At 44.3% G+C, this 19,860-nt stretch overlaps 1 protein-coding gene across 8 annotated transcripts in view; it reads left to right on the forward strand.

Moving 5' to 3' along the window:
* Positions 1-19,860, forward strand: part of LOC118440077 (uncharacterized) — a 45,743-nt gene that overhangs the window by 6,843 nt on the left and 19,040 nt on the right. For all 8 annotated transcript variants that reach the window (XM_085664483.1, XM_085664484.1, XM_085664482.1 and 5 more), the window contains 12 exons: positions 10-192; positions 290-490; positions 597-733; positions 817-1,153; positions 1,267-1,557; positions 1,702-17,477; positions 17,568-17,922; positions 18,020-18,268; positions 18,359-18,502; positions 18,633-18,962; positions 19,078-19,250; positions 19,351-19,450. In XM_085664483.1, the coding sequence (XP_085520609.1) occupies positions 10-192; positions 290-490; positions 597-733; positions 817-1,153; positions 1,267-1,557; positions 1,702-17,477; positions 17,568-17,922; positions 18,020-18,268; positions 18,359-18,502; positions 18,633-18,962; positions 19,078-19,250; positions 19,351-19,450 (18,276 nt within the window). The remainder of the gene's footprint in view (positions 1-9; positions 193-289; positions 491-596; positions 734-816; positions 1,154-1,266; positions 1,558-1,701; positions 17,478-17,567; positions 17,923-18,019; positions 18,269-18,358; positions 18,503-18,632; positions 18,963-19,077; positions 19,251-19,350; positions 19,451-19,860) is intronic.

Below are 19,860 nucleotides of genomic sequence, written 5' to 3' on the forward strand. Positions count from 1 at the left end.
GCGATAAAGTTCCAAAGAACTACAGGAAACCGCGTTTCATGGAAAGCTTGAAGGCGGTTCTTACGGAGGAAGGATTGGTGTCCTTCGAATGCAAGGTCGTGGGTTTTCCAACTCCCTTGTTGAGGTGGTTCAAGGACGGACAGGAATTAAAACCAGGAGACGTTTACCAATTAACAGGGACCAACTCTTTAGGTTTCGATTGATATTACATATTTCGTACTACGTACTTACAAAGATTATCGAACGTAGACGATAAGCGGAAATATGATGTATATGATGTTCGCGACAGGTTCTTATTGCTGCATCGCAAGGAATTGCATGGGCGAGGCAAAGAGTACCGCGGAGTTGACGATCGAAGACATTCAAAATCAGCTGAACGAGGAAGAACGTCTTCAACTTTTGACTTCCGATAAGCCACCAAAGTTCGTCAGAGGTTTAAGGAGTTGCGAGGCAAAGATCAACGAAGAATTATTTCGATTTACGGTGCAGGGTTGGAAAATTTTTCATTTTATTAACGTGTTACTCGTACGGTCGATCGTACGATTAAACGATCGAACGTCTAATTTCTCTGTGGCCAATTACTTGTAATATTTCAGTGAGCATTTCGCCGGAACCAACTCTATCGTGGTACAGAGACGACGTGGAGGTGATCGAAGGTGACAAATTCCGTACTATTAAGGAGAATCTTGGCACGTGTCATCTCGAAGTTCGCCAACTTGAAATTTCCGATCAAGTAATTTTTAATCGATCTCATTACTTTTACGATGATCGATGATTTATACGATACCCTTTGATCAATCGCCGTAATCTCTTTAGGCCGAATGGAAATGCGTGGCTGCCAACGATTATGGGCACAGCGTTACTTCCTGTTATCTGAAATTAATCATTCCTAAGCATTACAAAAAGCCAAAATTCTTGGAAAGTTTGCGGGCGATACTGTCCGAAGAGGGCGCCGTTAATTTGGAGTGCAAAGTAATCGGCGTGCCCCAACCGATTCTAAAGTGGTACAAAGATGGGATGGAATTGAAGCCAGGCGATATACATAGAATAATTACGGGCCAGGATGGCACCTGCTGTCTGGGAACTTACACGTGCGAAGCTATCAATTGCATGGGTAAAGTCAGCAGTTCTGCCTCCCTTTTAGGTTTCGAAGGTAATCCTAAAATCTTCTCATGTTCGTATTACACTATTAATTAATACGTTATCGCAGTAATAGCTGGTTTATTACAGTAGCTAGTAGTATCGCCATGCTTGTAACTTTTTCAGACAAGATCAGTGCTCGGAAGGATACGAAGGAAGACGTGCAATTGTCGGCGAATGGTCACGAACTGGCAAGAAATTTGTCACTCTCGACGATTCACGAAGAGAGGACGTCTCAATTGTACGATACCCCGCAAACCGATCGTTCCGTCACTTTCGACGACAGAGGCGAAGTTTCTTTCAGTTTCGACGGTAAAGAGGTCTCGGTGAGCCTTTACGAAACTCCCGATCTTACGGAGGAAGAAGCCCTGCAGATCGTCGAGATGTATGCCGATCAATTGTCCGAGCACGTCACGGGTAAGCAATTTTTATCATAATGTCATAACAATGGTTATCTCACATTTTTTAGCGCTATGTATACCTAAAGAAAGAATGAATGACAATAAGAAGCCAAACGGTAAACCGTTGGAAAGTAAAAGATAAGATTGGAATAATTTTTAGAGCACAACGTTATCGAATTGCCACCAATGAGATTCGTTAAGGAGAGCTCGACCTCCGGTAATCTTTTAATGGAGGCCGTAGTGATCGACGTTTCACCGGATTATTTCGTCAGCGCCGAGGATGGCGACGATCTAAGGACGGAAGCGGATTTCGAGGATGTCTCGATCATGGACGATCAGACTCGGGTCTTCTCTTCTCCGGACGAGGAATCTTTGTCGTTGAAGAGATCGGCCAGATATACCTGGGAAGGCGAAGAGAAGCCGCCAATGAGACCGCCAAGAAAGAAATCTACGAGCCGGTCCTCGTCTAAAAGCGAAGAGAAGAGCGAGGAGAGAAGTCAGAGATACGAATCGGAGAGTTTTCACAGCGCACGAAAAGACGACGATCGACCGATATCACCGCTCTCCTCGGAAAGATTGGACGACAGCGATCACAGTACCACCTTCGCCGACGCCCTGTCGTCCGCGCGACTTTCTATCTCCGAACAAAATAAACAAAATAAATCAGCGATTCGAGAAAAGGAGGAGATCATTGGCGGCGATAAAACGCCTTTTAGCAGTGACGATCTCGAGGCAAAGGAGAGGAGGCACTCGCTAAAGAGAAAAGTAAAGAAAGAAAAAAGTACGTCGGAAGAGTCCGCGTCATCGATCATGGCCGATCTCGACGGTGGCAAGGAGGGGGAGGGGGAGCAGAAGAAGAAGAGGAAGAAGAAGAAGAGGAAGGAGGAGGAGGCGGAGGAGGAGGAGAAGGAGGAGGAGGAGAAGGTATTGGATAAAAAGGATGAAGTTAGTCGGCGTATCGAATCGATCGATACACGACGAGTCGACGTCGAGGATTCGTTTGGCAAGATAAACGACACCGAAAAAGTCTCAACGATAGAATCCGACAAGTTGCCGTCGAAGAACAATAAAGAACGTATTTTAAATAAAATTAAAAGATTGACAGAACCCGTCCTCGCGATTCGCGATTCTTTAGTCGACATAGATCGTTATGATAAATTTTTAGAGGTCGAAAGCGAGGAACGATCGAGAGACATCGTTTCGGAGGGAATCGTAAAGCCAATTCAGACCCTTTGCGAGGAAGTATCTTCGATAGAAGCTAAAGCTTTGAAAAATACGGAGGACAGGTCGTTGGATCAAACGATAAGGATATCTCTGTTGGAAGGTATCGGTGGACCAACCGAAGAACTTCTTCGTGGAATCGAATTGATAGATCGTCAGCGAAGCTTCAAAGGCCAAAGACAGGACGTAATAGCGATTCTAGAGTCCTTGACCGATCCGGTCGACGAGATTCTAATGGGTCTCACCAAAATCGAGTACGAATTGACTGGCAAAGCGAAAGGCGAAAAACCGGTGTCTTTTCTTCGAATGTCCCGTGCCGTTTCACGACTAGACGAAAGTTTGAAGAGCCTTTCCAAGGAGGAAAGAGAACCGGTTAAATTGCTATCGTTTTTAGATAAGCTCGTAAACACATTGAACTTATTCTTGCAGGATGTTTCGATAAATCCAATGACGGGTACGATAGAGACGGTGGATACGGTCCTCGTAGAGTCTCTGTCGAGATCCATCGAGGAGACTGTCGGAGCGATTAATCGGACGGAATCGAGCATCGAACGACGTCCAAACGACGGAGGAGTTTCTCGGCTAACCAAACGGCTATTGCAGCCTACTCAGGAATTAAAGGCCAAGCTGGATACGTTGACTGTCGCGTTAGAAAGTTATGAAAGTAAGGGTGACGTTATTATGGAACATCGTGCCGAATTAATAATCTCTTTAAGAGAGTCCGTGAACGATGCACTCGCGGAAATTCTCGATCTTCAAGAAAAAATAAGGATAGAAGAGAAAACAGAGGAATACGATGCGTTAAGATCGGACAATAGCTATCTCGAAGAAAGCGCGTACGTATTTGGGGATACGCGATTGGCTCTTCGGGAAGCTCTTGAAATTTACGAGACGATATCTGGCTCGTTGGATCCTCGATTCGCGGCCGTTTTCGATGAAATTAAGGGGACGTATGAAAAGTTATGTCTAAAGGGAAAGGAAGTAAATGCCGTCGAAACGCTGCTCGGTATGGAAGAACAATTGAATGTTCTACGAGATGCCTTAACGGACGCGTCGACCATCAAAGATTCGGTCAACGTCTTGAAACTTTTAGCTCCGTCCGTAAGTCGATTGACCGTCGCCGCGAGATCGCTATTAAGTCTCTCGTCCGTCGTGCAACCGATCCTATCGATATGCTCGAATATCGACGATATTGTTCAAGGACACGACGTAAGTCGAGAAAGCGAAAAGACGCGATCGTCGTCGGCTCGAGGGGCGACAACGTTGTCGGAAAAACTTCTTGATCCGTTGATAGAGATACAGACGACTCTGAGCGCAGCCATTCAGGACTTGGAGGATATTAGATCGGCCGTAAACGGTGGCACCGTTCAAGAACGCATACTCATGACGCATGATTTTTCGTCGATCTTGACAGATCTAAGACAATGTATATCCGATGCGGCACACGCGGCCATGTCCTCGAACGAAAGCGAAATGTTTCATTGTCTGGCGGACGTCAAGGAGCCACTGTTGGATCTTCGAGTTATGCTAGCGTCGAAGGACGAAAGCGCTTTCGCGGGAATGGGCATGCTGAAGGAAAGATTATCGACGTCGATTGTTAGATTGCAAGACGCTATTACGATGATTTTAATTGATCCTTCGTCATCGAACGTCACCGTTAAATCGATAAAAACGAAAGCGAAAAATATCTTGGAGATATTGAAGGGAATTCAAGTGGTAATACCGAAGGTGCCCGAGGAAATCGCAATGGGAACTATTTACGATCGCCAATTGGAAGATCTCAATGTTGACGAAAAATTAGGTAGCATTAATTATTCTCTGACGTCGGTTCTGGAGAACCAAAGGAAAATCACGGTTTCGTCGTTATTGGCCGACTCCATCGAAGCATTGCAGGAGAATGTTGCGAGTTCTGCCGTAGCAATCGCTACCATGAAAACACCAAAGGACAACGAGAAGATAGCGAAGGAGGTGACGAGATTGGGAAAGCCTTTGTTGATTTTGCAACGGGCATTGTTGACCGAAGATCACAAGGCCGAGGAAGAAGTGATATTGAACGATTTGATAAATCCCATCGGTAGATTAAAAAAACTGATGGAGGATATTGCAAAGGCTGCCAAGTCGTCGATAGAAATTATTCCCTTGTTAGAGCTGTTGGAGGAAATAGAAAAAGACGTAATCTTAATTGCCAAAGAAACTTCAAAGAGAAAGGGTAAATCGACGATAAGCCGCGAGGAAAAGGCATCGTCGAGGTTACTGGCCGATACCATAGGTCGTTCGTTAGATCCCATAAGAGGTTGGCTGTCGTCTACGTCCTACGAGCAGGACAGTACAGAAGCATCCGGTCTAAGCTCATCGGTCGACGAACTTAAACGAGACGTTACGAGAATCGCCATAGAAACGTCTTACTCGGAGCCACCGAACGATCGTAGCCTGATCGAGGCGCTGGCCGAACTTCGGGAACCTTTGATGCGATTGAAAAATGCGATCGCAATATACCACGAACCTGAAGATCTTTCAGCTCTGGAAACGTTGAGCCGACCAATGAGATACCTTTTGAAGACCGTAACGCGCGTGTTGGAGGATCACGCGGCTGAGGAATCGCTTCGTTTGATTTTGGATATCGTCGAAGAGATAGAGAATCAGATACCTATTTCTATCAAGGAAGCCCTTTATAAAAGGGAACTACGGCAGGTTGTCCAGACGTTGGAAGATAATAACGAGGAGGAAACGTTGAACGTGACTCGAGAAACCGCCGATGGTATCGTCGAGACGGAAGAGACGGTTAAGACTAGGACCGAGCTCGATGAAGAAAAAAGTGATCGAAGTGCGACCTGGGAAGTACGACCGAAGGACGACATAATTACGAAGAACTTTATATCTTCGCTATCTAAAATGCTTGAAAACGTTCAATTGGAAGTTACCGGTATTATCGAGGATTTGGAGGAACCTACGACAGGAATAATGACGATTCCGCAAACAAAATTGAGCACTGCCCTTGAAGAATTTTGCAAAATGATCTCGACGGTACGAATGGCCTTGTCCAATTACGATGAACAAGTTCTTCCCAGTTGCGACGAGATTGTTACAGGTGAACCACTTTCGATGATCAATCATTTATTAAAACCTTTGATTATGATCGAGGAAGCTCTTAATACGTCTGAGGAATTAGACGTCGCGGAGCTTTCGATTTTGAATCGTCTTAAACGGCCGTTAGAAGACACGGAGTTATATATTCTGCAACCAAGTATGGAAATAAGCGGTAACGATCGTTCGAGGGAAAAGTTCGAGCAACTTATTCGTGTATTGGAAGAAACGAAAGCTAGGATACCCATTGCTATGAAAGAAGTAAGCTCGAGGAAAGAGATTTTGGGATATCTCCGGGACATATCGAAACCTTTGGAAAGTATTCAGGAACAAATGAGAGGCCTCGAAGCGATACCCGAGGAGACATTGGAAAAAGACGTTGCGAAAATTCTCGTAGAACCGATAGATTCGTTACTACGAGCCGTTAATACGAGCTCCCACCAAACTCGAATCCCCGATCAACGTAAGGAGGTAATAAAGGAGATGAGGAAGATGACCGGCCCGTTGGTAGAGTTTCTCAGTTGTCTCTCGGTAGTCAAAAGTAGCCGAAAAAGTTTAGTTCCGGTGGCAGCGTTGCTCGATGAAAGGAAAAACGTCATTTTGAAAGCCGTCGAGGAACTTCGGCTCGAGATATGCGATATTCTTGAAAAAATAAAAACCATCGAGGACGATGCCTTTTTCGAGGTATCGTTGATATCGTTGAACGATGCCATTATGTCCGTTCGAAATCAGGTGGAAAGGGCAGACTATACGCCAAGACCGAGCAGCACGAGCATACATTTTCAAAATTGTTTCATCGGATCGTTGAATCGATTGGGAGATACGATCGATGCTCTGGAAACGGAAGGAACGGAAAAGTTGCCTGAGGGGATTATCGCGAAATCATTGGAGCCTCTTAAGAAACAAATATCTTTGTCCCGATCTCAATTTTCTCAAACTTCCGATCAATTCGTCGACGAAGAAGTCATCGTCGAAGGATTTTTATATCCGACGAATCAGCTCCGATCGGCGCTCGGTGCTCTGAAGGAGAGCATAGAGAATGGCGTAATGCCGCCATTTACAAGCGCCTCCTTAGGATTGCTTGAAAATTTGGCCGATTCGATCGCCGATCTGGCACATTCATTGTCCTCTCATCGAGCGGGCTTAATTGGCGAGGGCGCGTCTGAAGGTTCCTCCATCGTAGAGACTTTTTCCGCTGCCTTGGAGGTTTTAGAGAACGTTAAAACTTCCATAAAGGGCATTCGCGATATGACGGTTGATAGAAAAGAGACGGACCCGATAATAGAATCGACGATGGACAAGGAATACGAGGAAAAAATTGTCGGAACGACGATTGAACTTAAACTGGCGGACGAGAGTGTGCCAGAGGGGGAAAGAATTCCAGCGAAGACGGAAGATCGGCCTGAGAAAGACGAAGAGAAAAAGAGAAACGAATCGCAGTCGGGAACGATATCTCGTATGAGTTTGCCTGACGAAGGAATCGAGCTAGAAGCAAAATCTCAGCAATTAGTTCAACCGGAGAAAGAAGAAGAGACAAGTGGGATTAATGTCGACAAAAGCGTTATTAAAGAGAACGATGAATCGGGGGTAAAGTTGACGCTCGAAGAGCGGATCGATGAAACGTTTGAAAAAGAACGCGACGGAGCGATTAGGGTAGAAGTAAAGGATGAAAATCGATTGGCGGCAGGACCGAGGGAAGAAGAAAGTCATGAAATGAAATTGGAAGGGAAAACTAAGGAGATAGTCGAAGCAAATGATTCCGGTGAAATTCGGACGATTGAGAAAATCCCGAGCGAAGAGATCAAAGAAATTTCTTCGGAAATATCCGAGAAATCGGCCGAACATCCGTCGAAGGACGAAGAAGAGTCCAAATCGAAGAGTCCGAAACCGAAAACTGTCGTAAACGTCGTAGAAACTGTCGTTGTCGACGAGATCGTTGAAATAACTAAAGAGGAAGTAGGAAGTGTAATGAAGGTCGTTGAAGAAACTTTACCGGCCGGCTTGGATACGCCCCGACGAGATACGTCGAACGGAGAAATGCCGACGAAGGAATCGATTTCTCGAAATTCGAGCGAATCACGATCTTTAGGGGAAAATGCGTTAACCCGAAAGGACGTTAAACCGGACGAACAAACGAGTAACGTGATAAACGCTGACGCCGAAACGGTGAAAGCTATTGAAAGTATAGAAAAGGAATTCGCAGAAACGCCTGAGAGCGTACAAGTCGATAGAAATGCGGAAATAATCAAACGAATAGTCACGACCATGAGAACGCTAGAAACGCCTATGAAAGAGTTAACCAAATTTATAAATTCGGCGAAGAAGGAACCGCTGACCGTTAAGTCCGAGGAAGAAAATAGAAAAATACGAGAATTAACGGCTTTGATACAGATACTGAATGATTTACGAGCGACGAGCGTTTCCATACGTTGCTCGCCCGCATTTTCCACATACTCCAACTCCGAAGATCTATTTTCAAATATAATCAATTCCGTGGATACTATGGAACGAGCTACGGCTAGTATTCTTATTTTGACGCAGGAACATCTTGTACCCGAACTCAAAGAAAAATCGCTCCTAGCCCTGAGAAATCTCGCGAACCCTTTGGAGTCGATAGAGAAATCATTTTCGGCAGTACTGCAAGTCGAAGGAATATCGAGATTAACGACGGAGGAAAGGAAGGTATTATCAATGGCAATGGGGGATCTCGTCGGGATCATTTCCATTCTTAAAGAAACCGTTTGCTCTATCGATAACGATGCGAAATCGGTAACGATCGCGAAACCGGCCGAAATCGAAGGAGCTAACGGAACGGAACCATCCAGAGCGGAAATGCTCTTTGGCAATATACAAGCGAGTAGTCCGAAGGAGGAGGCTCAACGGAATGATGCCCCAACGAAGGAAGAGATAATACGCGAAACTGTAGAAACTCTGAAGAAAGTCAGAGAAGACGAAGATGCTTGTACGCCAATCGACGAGGTAGAAAAATCGTCGACGCTTGCTACGACGGACGTGCAACGATCGGTGATCCTCGGTGAAGCCGAAGACGTAGGCAACGAAAGAACAATGTTTCTAGAAGCTAAACAAGATTTTCAGGAACAACGCGCAGCCGTTACCATCGAGCAAAAAGAACCTCTCTCGATCTCGATCCAAAGTATGTACGTTAAATACATCGAGAATGTTATCGAACCGATTCAGGAATTACGAGGATCTCTTTCTCAAATGAAGGAAGGACAAGTCGCGTTGGTCCATCATCCTTTGGAAGAGTTGGAAGAATCGCTGCGACAGTTGAAGACAGGGCATGAAAGGGCAGGAGAAGGGTCGTCGCAACGAGCAAACGTCACATCGCTTTTCGAGGAATTGGAAAAATCAATAGCCACGATCGAACTAGGGATAAAGTGCGCCTCGATTCCTTTGGAGATTGCGACGGTGGAGTTATCTCTGAAAAAATTACAAACTTCAACTGCGACGTTGCGACAGGTCTTCGATAGGAACGTCGAATCGCAAAAAATAATCGAAGAGGATCGAAGTCATGTTCCGTCGAAAGATAATAAGGACGTAGAATGTGCGAAGTACGTGCGGACGACGCCACCCGTTCAGGAGTTGCGAGAAGCAATCATGGATTTAGCAAAGTCAGAGATCGAAGAGACGGGTACTTTGGAGGAGACTGGAATTGCATTCGCATTAACCAAATGGATCGAACCGTTGGAACAATTGGAAAATACATTTTTCTCCATTCTTGACGAACGATTAGACGTTCCGTTTAAAGAATCATCGTCCGTAACGACGACATTAGAAGACTTGAAAACGTTCGTACATTGTACCCAAGAATGCCTTGCGATCGGTCAAAAGAAATTGTCTTCGATCGAGGATACCAAAAGTCTCGCGTTAATGCGAAAGGCTGTCGAATCTCTGGAAGATCTCGAAACGTCCATAGCGATAGTTCGTCGTTCGTCGATTGACGTAAAAGATGCCAACGAACGGCTTTCGTACATCGAAAACGTTCCGATCTCGGTTTTGCAAAATTTGGCAAAGGCCGTAGAGGAAGTTAAGAGAGACTGTACCGTTATATTTCTCGAACCGAAAGTCTTAGCAGCGCTTGATGCAGTATCCGGTAAAACGACGCCGTTAATGGAAAACGTAGCGATGCTCGAGGATGTTATAACACCGGTTCGCCTTTTGCAAGAATCTATAGCAACGATCGAACAAGGTAAAATTTACGAAGCCGAGGAATTAAAAGGCGCGGAAGAGACGAAGCCCGTAAGTCTGTTGAGTACACTCGTCGATCCGTTGCAACGATTGGAAAAGATATTCGTTGTTGCTACGCAGAGAGAACGAGCTATCACAGAGGAAACTGTCGATCTCCCGGAAAGCGAGGAAAGAGCGGAAATATTGTCCCTTTCACCGATACTCGAAGAAATGGACAAAAGTTTGGCGACTATACAAGAGCAAGTAACGTTGGAAGGAGGAACAGAGAGCACGCCTAAGAGCGATGAAAATATATCGCAGTTGGTGCGAACGATGGCCAAGCCGTTGGTCGAATTAAGGGCCTCCATAGCGGCCATTCAGAAAGTTGAAGAGATGGCGACCGAGCACAATTTGCACGAACTATCCGATATGGAAAACGTAAATGCATTGGAGACATTTGCAAAGTCCTTGTACGAATTGGCAGAAAGAATCGCCGTAATTGATGAACAACGAGCGATCTTCGAGACTGCGGCCGACGCAATGTCCGAAGGTGCATCTTCGTTGAAAACATGGGCGGACGTAGCGGAAGACGAGTCTTCTCCTGTGAAGGTAACGCGAGCGATGACGATAGACCAAGGCACCGTCGAAAGTCTCACCGAGGCTGCTTCTCCCTTTTCCGAGGAAGAGGACGCTATCCTGAGGACTCTTGCGAAGCCGCTCGAGGAATTGCGAGAATTCTTGGCATTGATCGTCGAAGAACGAAGGACGACCGAGACGACGTCGCCTATGATCCCAAAAGAGGATCCTACCTTGATGAAGTCCATTGCGAGGCCATTGTTAGAACTGAGAAACGTCGCCGCTATGGTAATCGAGGAAAAACTGGCTATCGAATCGGCGAGAGAGAAAGACGCATTCGGCGAAGATGGAGGTTCGGCGATGTCGATCGATCCTCTCATACAGCCTCTCGAAGAAGTTTGCAATTCGATCGCGATCATTCAGGATCAAGTGCCCATCGAAACCTTGCAGGAGGAACGTCCCTTTGAGAATGAATTAGCATTGTTGAGTGTACTGGCCGAACCTTTGCTCGATCTTCAAAGGTGCATTATGGTGCTGGAAGAACGAGTTATATCGCCGGACATTGAGCCGTTGCCTCAAGAATTGTCTAAACCCAACTGGACGACGAAGGAATGCGTGGCGGTCGCGACGTTGCAAGAAATGGAAAAGTCGATAGGCGAAATTTGTGAACGTGTCACCGCCATTCAAGCGGACACGGTCAAAGTGAACGAACCGAGTAAAATTACCACGCAGGACCGAATTATCATTGATAAATTGATAGAACCGGTCGAAGGTATCATATCTATGATATCGAACGTTCGAGAGGAAATGATGCCCCTTGAACGTCGAATCGAATATCAAGCATTGAAGACGCTCCTCGAGCCGCTCAAAGCCGTTTCCGTCAGCTTTTCTCTTCTACGAGACGAAGCCAACATAAATATCGGCCAAGAGGAAGCAAACGTCGAAATAATCGTCGAGTCTCTTTCAAATTTGGAGAGATGCATTTCTATCGTGGAGGAGCAGGCGATTGATAAGCCACTTGCCGATCCATTATATGGCTCGGAAGTTGATAAAACCGTTATAAGTGCCTTGAGATTGCCGTTAGTCGAATTAAAACGGTCCATTTTAAAGGTGGAGGATAGCCCGACCGAGTATCTTCGAAACTTGGAAAAACCATTAATAAATCTTCGTGCAACCTTAGAAACGATATCAACGGATCAAGAAAATACAACGGCAGTTCATCGGCATACATTACCATCTGTAGAAATGACAAAACTATCGATCAAGCTAATAGACGCCATTGTAGGTATTAACGAGTCCGTTGAGAGCGTAGAACATAAGATACGAGATCAAATAGAACGAGCTAATATCGACAGAAGCACTGAATGCGAAAAATTAAAAGTGTTCAATGAGACTCTTCAAGATTTGAAAAAATGTATGGTGAAGATACAAGAAGAAGGTACGCTCGAAAAGGGACCGATAATGGCGTCGCTAAGTAAAATCCATGAATCCATTGCTTTCGTTAGAAAGCAGCATCGATCAGATCCACAATTTACAGATATTTGCGAGCATCAGACGATCCTTCAACCGTTATCTCAACATTTCGATACGTTGAACGATACCATTGCGTCCATAAAAGGAAAGAAGACGGAAGATGTGGCGAGCGAACATTTAGAGACACTAGAAAAGCCCCTCCGTAATCTGCGCAATAGTCTCAACGATTTGCGCGATAAATTATTAACCGGAGAAATTCTTTGGATGACTGATCTTAGGATAGAATCGAGTCAACAAAATGATACGGACGAACAAAAAGACGACAAAATAAAAGATAACCAAAGTGAGGAACAACCACGGGAAAAAGAGGAAACGGAAGATAATCTAAAAAAAGACGAAACTGAGAAATGCGAACGTCAAAAGGAAGAACGTGAACAAAGGGAGGAAATTGAGAAACAGATGTGCGAGGAAGAAGAACGCGCGAACAAAGAAGAAACTGAGAAAGTGAAAGTCGCGGAAGATGAGCGGAAAAGGAAAGAGGAGAATGAAAAATTGAAACTCGCGGAAGAGGATGGTAAAAAGAGGGAAGAAGCTGAAAAACTGAAACTCCAAGAAGAGGAACGATTAAAGAAAGAGGAAACTGAGAAACGGATACTTGAGGAAGAAGAACGTAAAAAGAAGGAAGATGATGAGAAACTAAAACTCGAGGAAGAGGAACGTAAGAAGAAGGAGGAAGTAGAGAAACTAAAACTCGAGGAGGAGGAACGAAAAAAGAAAGAGCAAGCTGACAAACTGAAACTCGAGGAAGATGAACGAAAGAAGAAGGAGGAAGCTGAGAAGCAGAAACTCGAGGATGAGGAACGTAAGAAGAAAGAGGAAGCTGAGAAACTGAAACTTGAAGAAGAAGAAGAGCGTAAGAAGAAGGAGGAAGCTGACAACCTGAAACTCGAGGAAGATGAACGTAAGAAGAAGGAGGAGGCTGAGAAGCTGAAACTCAAAGAGGAGCAGGAACGATTAAAGAAAGAGGAAGATGAGAAACTGAAGCTCGAGGAGGAGGAACGTAAGAAGAAGGAGGAAGCTGACAAACTGAAACTCGAGGAAGAGGAACGTAAGAAGAAGGAGGAGGCTGAAAGATTTAAACTCGAAGAAGAAGAGCGTAAAAAGAAAGAGGACGCTGAAAAACTGAAATTCGAAGAAGAAGAGCGTAAGAAGAAGGAGGAAGCTGAGAAACTGAAGCTCGAAGAGGACAAGCGTAAAGAGAAGGAGAAGACTGAGAAATTGAAACTCGAAGAAGAAGAGCGTCAGAAGAAGGAGGAAGCTGAGAAACTGAAGCTCGAGGAGGAGGAGCGCAAAAAGAAGGAGGACGCTGAAAAAATGAAACTCGGAGAAGAAGAGCGTAAGAAGAAGGAGGAAGCTGAAAAATTGAAACTCGAAGAAGAAGAGCGTAAGAAGAAGGAGGAAGCTGAGAAATTGAAACTCGAGGAAGATGAACGTAAGAAGAAAGAGGAAGCTGATAAACTGAAGCTCGAGGAGGAGGAGGGCAAAAAGAAGGAGGAGGCTGAAAAATTGAAACTCGAAGAAGAAGAGCGTAAGAAGAAGGAGGAAGCTGAGAAATTGAAACTCGAGGATGAGGAACGTAAGAAGAAGGAGGAAACTGAGAAACTGAAGCACGAGGAGGAGGAGCGCAAAAAGAAGGAGGTGGCTGAAAAATTGAAACTCGAAGAAGAAGAGCGTAAGAAGGAGGAGGAAGCTGAAAAATTGAAACTCGAGGATGAGGAACGTAAGAAGAAGGAGGAAACTGAGAAACTGAAGCTCGAGGAGGAGGAGCGCAAAAAGAAGGAGGAGGCTGAAAAATTGAAACTCGAAGAAGAAGAGCGTAAGAAGAAGGAGGAAGATGAGAAACTGAAGCTCGAGGAGGAGGAACGTAAGAAGAAGGAGGAAGCTGAGAAACTGAAAATCGAAGAAGAAGAGCGTAAGAAGAAAGAGGAAGCTGAGAAACTGAAACTTGAAGAAGAAGAAGAGCGTAAGAAGAAGGAGGAAGCTGAGAAATTGAAACTCGAGGATGAGGAACGTAAGAAGAAGGAGGAAGCTGAGAAACTGAAGCTCGAGGAGGAGGAGCGCAAGAAGAAGGAGGAGGCTGAAAAATTGAAACTCGAAGAAGAAGAGCGTAAGAAGAAGGAGGAAGATGAGAAACTGAAGCTCGAGGAGGAGGAACGTAAGAAGAAGGAGGAAGCTGAGAAACTGAAACTCGAAGAAGAAGAGCGTAAGAAGAAAGAGGAAGCTGAGAAACTGAAACTTGAAGAAGAAGAAGAGCGTAAGAAGAAGGAGGAAGCTGAGAAATTGAAACTCGAGGATGAGGAACGTAAGAAGAAGGAGGAAGATGAGAAACTGAAGCTCGAGGAGGAGGAACGTAAGAAGAAGGAGGAAGCTGAGAAACTGAAACTCGAAGAAGAAGAGCGTAAGAAGAAAGAGGAGGCTGAAAAATTGAAACTCGAGGATGAGGAACGTAAGAAGAAGGAGGAAGATGAGAAACTGAAGCTCGAGGAGGAGGAACGTAAGAAGAAGGAGGAAGCTGAGAAACTGAAACTCGAAGAAGAAGAGCGTAAGAAGAAAGAGGAGGCTGAAAAATTGAAACTCGAAGAAGAAGAGCGTAAGAAGAAGGAGGAAGCTGAGAAATTGAAGCTCGAGGATGAGGAACGTAAGAAGAAGGAGGAAACTGAGAAACTGAAGCTCGAGGAGGAGGAGCGCAAAAAGAAGGAGGAGGCTGAAAAATTGAAACTCGAAGAAGAAGAGCGTAAGAAGAGGGAGGAAGCTGAAAAATTGAAACTCGAGGATGAGGAACGTAAGAAGAAGGAGGAAGCTGAGAAGTTGAAGCTCGAGGAGGAGGAGCGCAAAAAGAAGGAAGAGGCTGAGCAACTGAAGCTCGAAGAAGAAGAGCGTAAGAAGAAAGAGGAAGCTGACAAACTGAAACTTGAAGAAGAAGAAGAGCGTAAGAAGATGGAGGAAGCTGAGAAATTGAAACTCGAGAATGAGGAACGTAAGAAGAAGGAGGAAACTGAGAAACTGAAGCTCGAGGAGGAGGTGCGCAAAAAGAAGGAGGAGGCTGAAAAATTGAAACTCGAAGAAGAAGAGCGTAAGAAGAAGGAGGAAGATGAGAAACTGAAGCTCGAGGAGGAGGAACGTAAGAAGAAGGAGGAAGCTGAGAAACTGAAACTCGAAGAAGAAGAGCTTAAGAAGAAAGAGGAAGGTGAGAAACTGAAACTTGAAGAAGAAGAAGAGCGTAAGAAGAAGGAGGAAGCTGAGAAACTGAAACTTGAAGAAGAGGAACGGAAAAAGAAAGAGGAAGCAGAGAAGCTGAAACTCGAGGGTGAGAAACGTAAGAAGAAGGAGGAGGAAGCTGAGAAATTGAAACTCGAGGAGGAGGAGCGCAAAAAGAAGGAGGAGGCTGAAAAATTGAAACTCGAAGAAGAAGAGCGTAAGAAGAGGGAGGAAGCTGAAAAATTGAAACTCGAGGATGAGGAACGTAAGAAGAAGGAGGAAGCTGAGAAGTTGAAGCTCGAGGAGGAGGAGCGCAAAAAGAAGGAAGAGGCTGAGCAACTGAAGCTCGAAGAAGAAGAGCGTAAGAAGAAGGAGGAAGCTGAGAAACTGAAACTCGAAGAAGAAGAGCGTAAGAAGAAGGAGGAAGCTGAGAAGCTGAAACACGAGGATGTAGAACGTAAGAAGAAGGAGGAAGCTGAGAAACTGAAACTCGAAGAAGAAGAGCGTAAGAAGAAAGAGGAAGCTGAGAAACTGAAACTTGAAGAAGAAGAAGAGCGTAAGAAGAAGGAGGAAGCTGAGAAATTGAAACTCGAGGATGAGGAACGTAAGAAGAAGGAGGAAGCTGAGAAACTGAAGCTCGAGGAGGAGGAACGTAAGAAGAAGGAGGAAGCTGAGAAGCTGAAACACGAGGATGAAGAACGTAAGAAGAAGGAGGAAGCTGAGAAACTGAAACTCGAAGAAGAAGAGCGTAAGAAGAAGGAGGAAGTTGAGAAGCTGAAACACGAGGATGAAGAACGTAAGAAGAAGGAGGAAGCTGAGAAACTGAAACTCGAGGAGGAGGAGTGCAAAAAGAAGGAGGAGGCTGAGCAACTGAAGCTCGGAGAAGAAGAGCGTAAGAAGAAGGAGGAGGCTGAAAAATTGAAACTCGAAGAAGAAGAGCGTAAGAAGAAGGAGGAAGCTGAGAAATTGAAGCTCGAGGATGAGGAACGTAAGAAGAAGGAGGAAGCAGAGAAGCTGAAACTCGAGGATGAGGAACGTAAGAAGAAGGAGGAAGCTAAAAAACTGAATAACGAGGAGGTAGAACGTAAAAAGAAGGATGATGAAAATGAGTTGAATCATGGGGAGGAAGAGAGGAAGAAGGTGGAAATGAAGCAGATAGAAAGGCAAATAGAGGGCGAAGGAAAGATGAAGTCGAAGGACGAACGGATGAGATTGGAACGCGGAATGAATGAAGAGGAAGAAAAAATAATGGAAAATGAAGAAGATGAGAGAAGGCGGAAACGTAAGGAACGTAGAAGGGCCGAAGAGGAAGAGATGTTACGAATAGAAGGAGCTGATAGATTAAGATCGGAAGAGGAGCGGAGGAAAAGGAAAGAAGAAGCGGAGCAAAGTAGAAAGGATCGAGAAGAAAGATTAAAGATGCAAGAGATGGAACGTTTGGAACGTAAAAGGGCCGAAGAACGACAGAGAAAGGAAGATTTTGGACGTATGAGAAAGGAAGAGGAAGAAAGAACGATTAGAAGGGAACAGGAGAGGCAAGTTAGACGCGAGGAAAGCGCGAGATTGCTCAAGGAGGAAGAGGATCGATTGAGACGGAGACACGAGGAGGAATTATCCGCTATAAATAAAAGACGACGAGATAGGGCGAGGGATGAGAATTGGTCGAGACTAAGGGAGAACGAATCCGATAGATTTTTGAAAAGTTTAGACGACGTAAGAAGTAGGAGTAGCAGATTATCGAGAATCTCTCCCGATCGAAGAAGCAGATCTTATCGCGTTGATTCTGACTTACAATTAGACTCGACTCTTTCGGACTCATCCAGATCGTACAGTTGGCGAGAATCTCTTGCTTCCTCTGGTAGAAGAAGCATCGACGATTACATGGACTACAAATTACACGAGAGCTCGTTAAACAGATCTCTGTACGACATTGGGTCTTATTATGGAACAAGAAGACGAAGAGAAGAACGCATCAACAGAGCAAGGTCGATCAGCTTGTTAAAATACGACGAGTATTACATGGGCGACACCGATTCTACCGTTTCTTATAGCTCATCGAGTAAGCCTCCTAGATGTGGTAGAATAAAGATTCCTTCTCACATCGAGTATGATGATCTCGATACGATTAGTTTTGATGTAAGTATTATCATATACGTATTATATTCGTTTTATTTCAAATATTTACTTGTTTACTTTAATAATAATAATATATTTCGTTATGGACAGAGTATCATGCGAGATAAAGGAAAGAAACCGTCGTTCTGTACACGCCTTACGAACAGAACGGTGGGCGAAGGTATGAGAACGAGATTAACGTGCACCGTTTTGGGAAACCCCGAACCACGCGTTTACTGGAGAAAGGATGGCCAAGAATTATCTCCTACGTCGAATAAATATCAAACACGATTCGACAATGGCATGGCTTATTTTGAATTGAAGGAAGCTCACGTTGAGGACTCCGGCGTATATACCTGTATCGCAGAAAATATTCACGGATCCACGTCGACCGAGTCAACTTTAAAAGTCTACAGAGACTTTGTGCAACCATTATCACCGCCGACATTCACGAAATCCATCAAAGGTACAACATACGATCCCTTTTCCTTCGAATAATAATAGCCCTTTTGTCATATGCCAGCGAAAGAAATATATAAATATTGTATTCTAATTCGCTTCAGACACATATCGGCATTCTAATCACGAATTGGTGTTAGAATGTCGAGTCCGTGGATATCCATGCCCTACGATTTCCTGGTTGAAGGATGGAAAAGTACTCGACGATGGTAGATATATTCGAAAGTATTTAGACGATGGTATTCATCGATTGGAAATATCGAATCCCGATACTTCGGACAGTGGACGTTACGTTTGCAGAGCGACGAACGAAATGCAATCCACTGAAATGTCGCATATTGTACACTTTGAAGGTTGCCATAGAAATTTTGTAGATTCTCTTTTATTGATCTACGTTGGCAAATCGGAAATGTTAACGCAAAGACAATTTATCATTTTTTAAGGACGAGATCAGAGATCTGCTCGTAAACGTGGCCGGATCACGGAGGACGACGTCGAAGCGTCGAGGAGGCCTCGCTTTTCAAATTTTTTAAGCGATCACAGTGTACCTACCGGTGGTACTATTGCTCTTCAAGTCGAAGTCAAAGGTAAAATTATTAAAAGACATTTTTAACGTCTTAACGTTTAGTCGTTGCAATGCTAATGGATGGGATAGCGTGTAAAGTTGATGCGAGGAAAAGAGACCTTCATTTTCTGAATCTCCTTCTTTGCTGACAGGAATGCCGGCGCCGGAAGTTAGATGGTTGCACGGAGAACGAAAAGAACCGATTTCAATATCAAAAGCAAAGACCTTCGCAGAATCTGGCGTACATACTCTGATTGTCCCTGAAGCGACGGAATCCGAAAGAGGTACTTACATCTGTAGAGCGGTGAACGCTTACGGATACGTTGATACAGCTGCTACGATCGAAATAATATCTCCTGGGGCGATCGATGGTGGAAAACCGGCAATGTTCGTTTCTAGACCTTCGGAAAAATCAATTGCTGTGGCTATCGGGGAAGACGTCAGTGTATCTTTCAGGATGACCGGTGTTCCGAAACCTCGAGGTAACAATAGCTATTCCAAATGGCTTTAGATGTTACCCAGTCCAGTTCCAAAGTCCCTTCCTTATTTTTACATCATAATGATATAAATTTTGATATAAATGTTCTCTTATCTTAGTAACATGGATGAAAGGTATAAAAGATATTACGGATGGTCCGCGATCGTACAAAGAAGGTATCGATGACTACGTTAGATTGACTTTGAAAAGAGCGATACCATCCGACGAAGGTACTTATTGCATTTTGGTGAAGAATCGATATGGATGCGATAGGAGTTTCTTCTCGATCTGGGTGGGTAAATCGTGCGCGATTTAATTACGAATAAAATTAAATAGGCGATAAATAGGCAATAAAGGAAATGATCGATGATTAAGAAATTCTTGATGATTAGATTAAGCAAAGAGCGAGATCTCTAACACCGTTACCCGGCGACTGGAGTCGCTCTGACGCAGGAAGCATTCAAAACGAGGATGAATTGTCTTACGTTAAAGGTAAGTTCTATATATATTTTTACTACAAAATACGCTGATTTACAAATATACATATACTTCCGTCAAATCAAAATAATTTAATAACACATTGATGATGCCCTTATGCTAATACGATACGTTTTATTGCGTTAACTTTTTTAACCCACGGACGCTAAAAGCATATATAGTAAAAGTAAAATGGCTGATAATAACAATGATCAAACCGATGAATAATCGAGTAATTATAATTAGAGTAGAGCGATGCGACGACGCTAACAGCGATTACAGCGAGTACACTTGCTAGTACACTTGGCCCAGGGTCGTTTGGCTTTATTCCAAGTAGTCCCTGGGCTAAAGTGTTTTGCAAAATGACGTAGATATTTAGGTTGACTGCTTATATATCCAACATATTGTACTATCAGTCTTTGAAC

Source organism: Vespa mandarinia, unplaced genomic scaffold, assembly GCF_050613455.1.
Source record: "Vespa mandarinia isolate Hongniang unplaced genomic scaffold, ASM5061345v1 scaffold_60, whole genome shotgun sequence".
Taxonomy (NCBI): domain Eukaryota; kingdom Metazoa; phylum Arthropoda; class Insecta; order Hymenoptera; family Vespidae; genus Vespa; species Vespa mandarinia.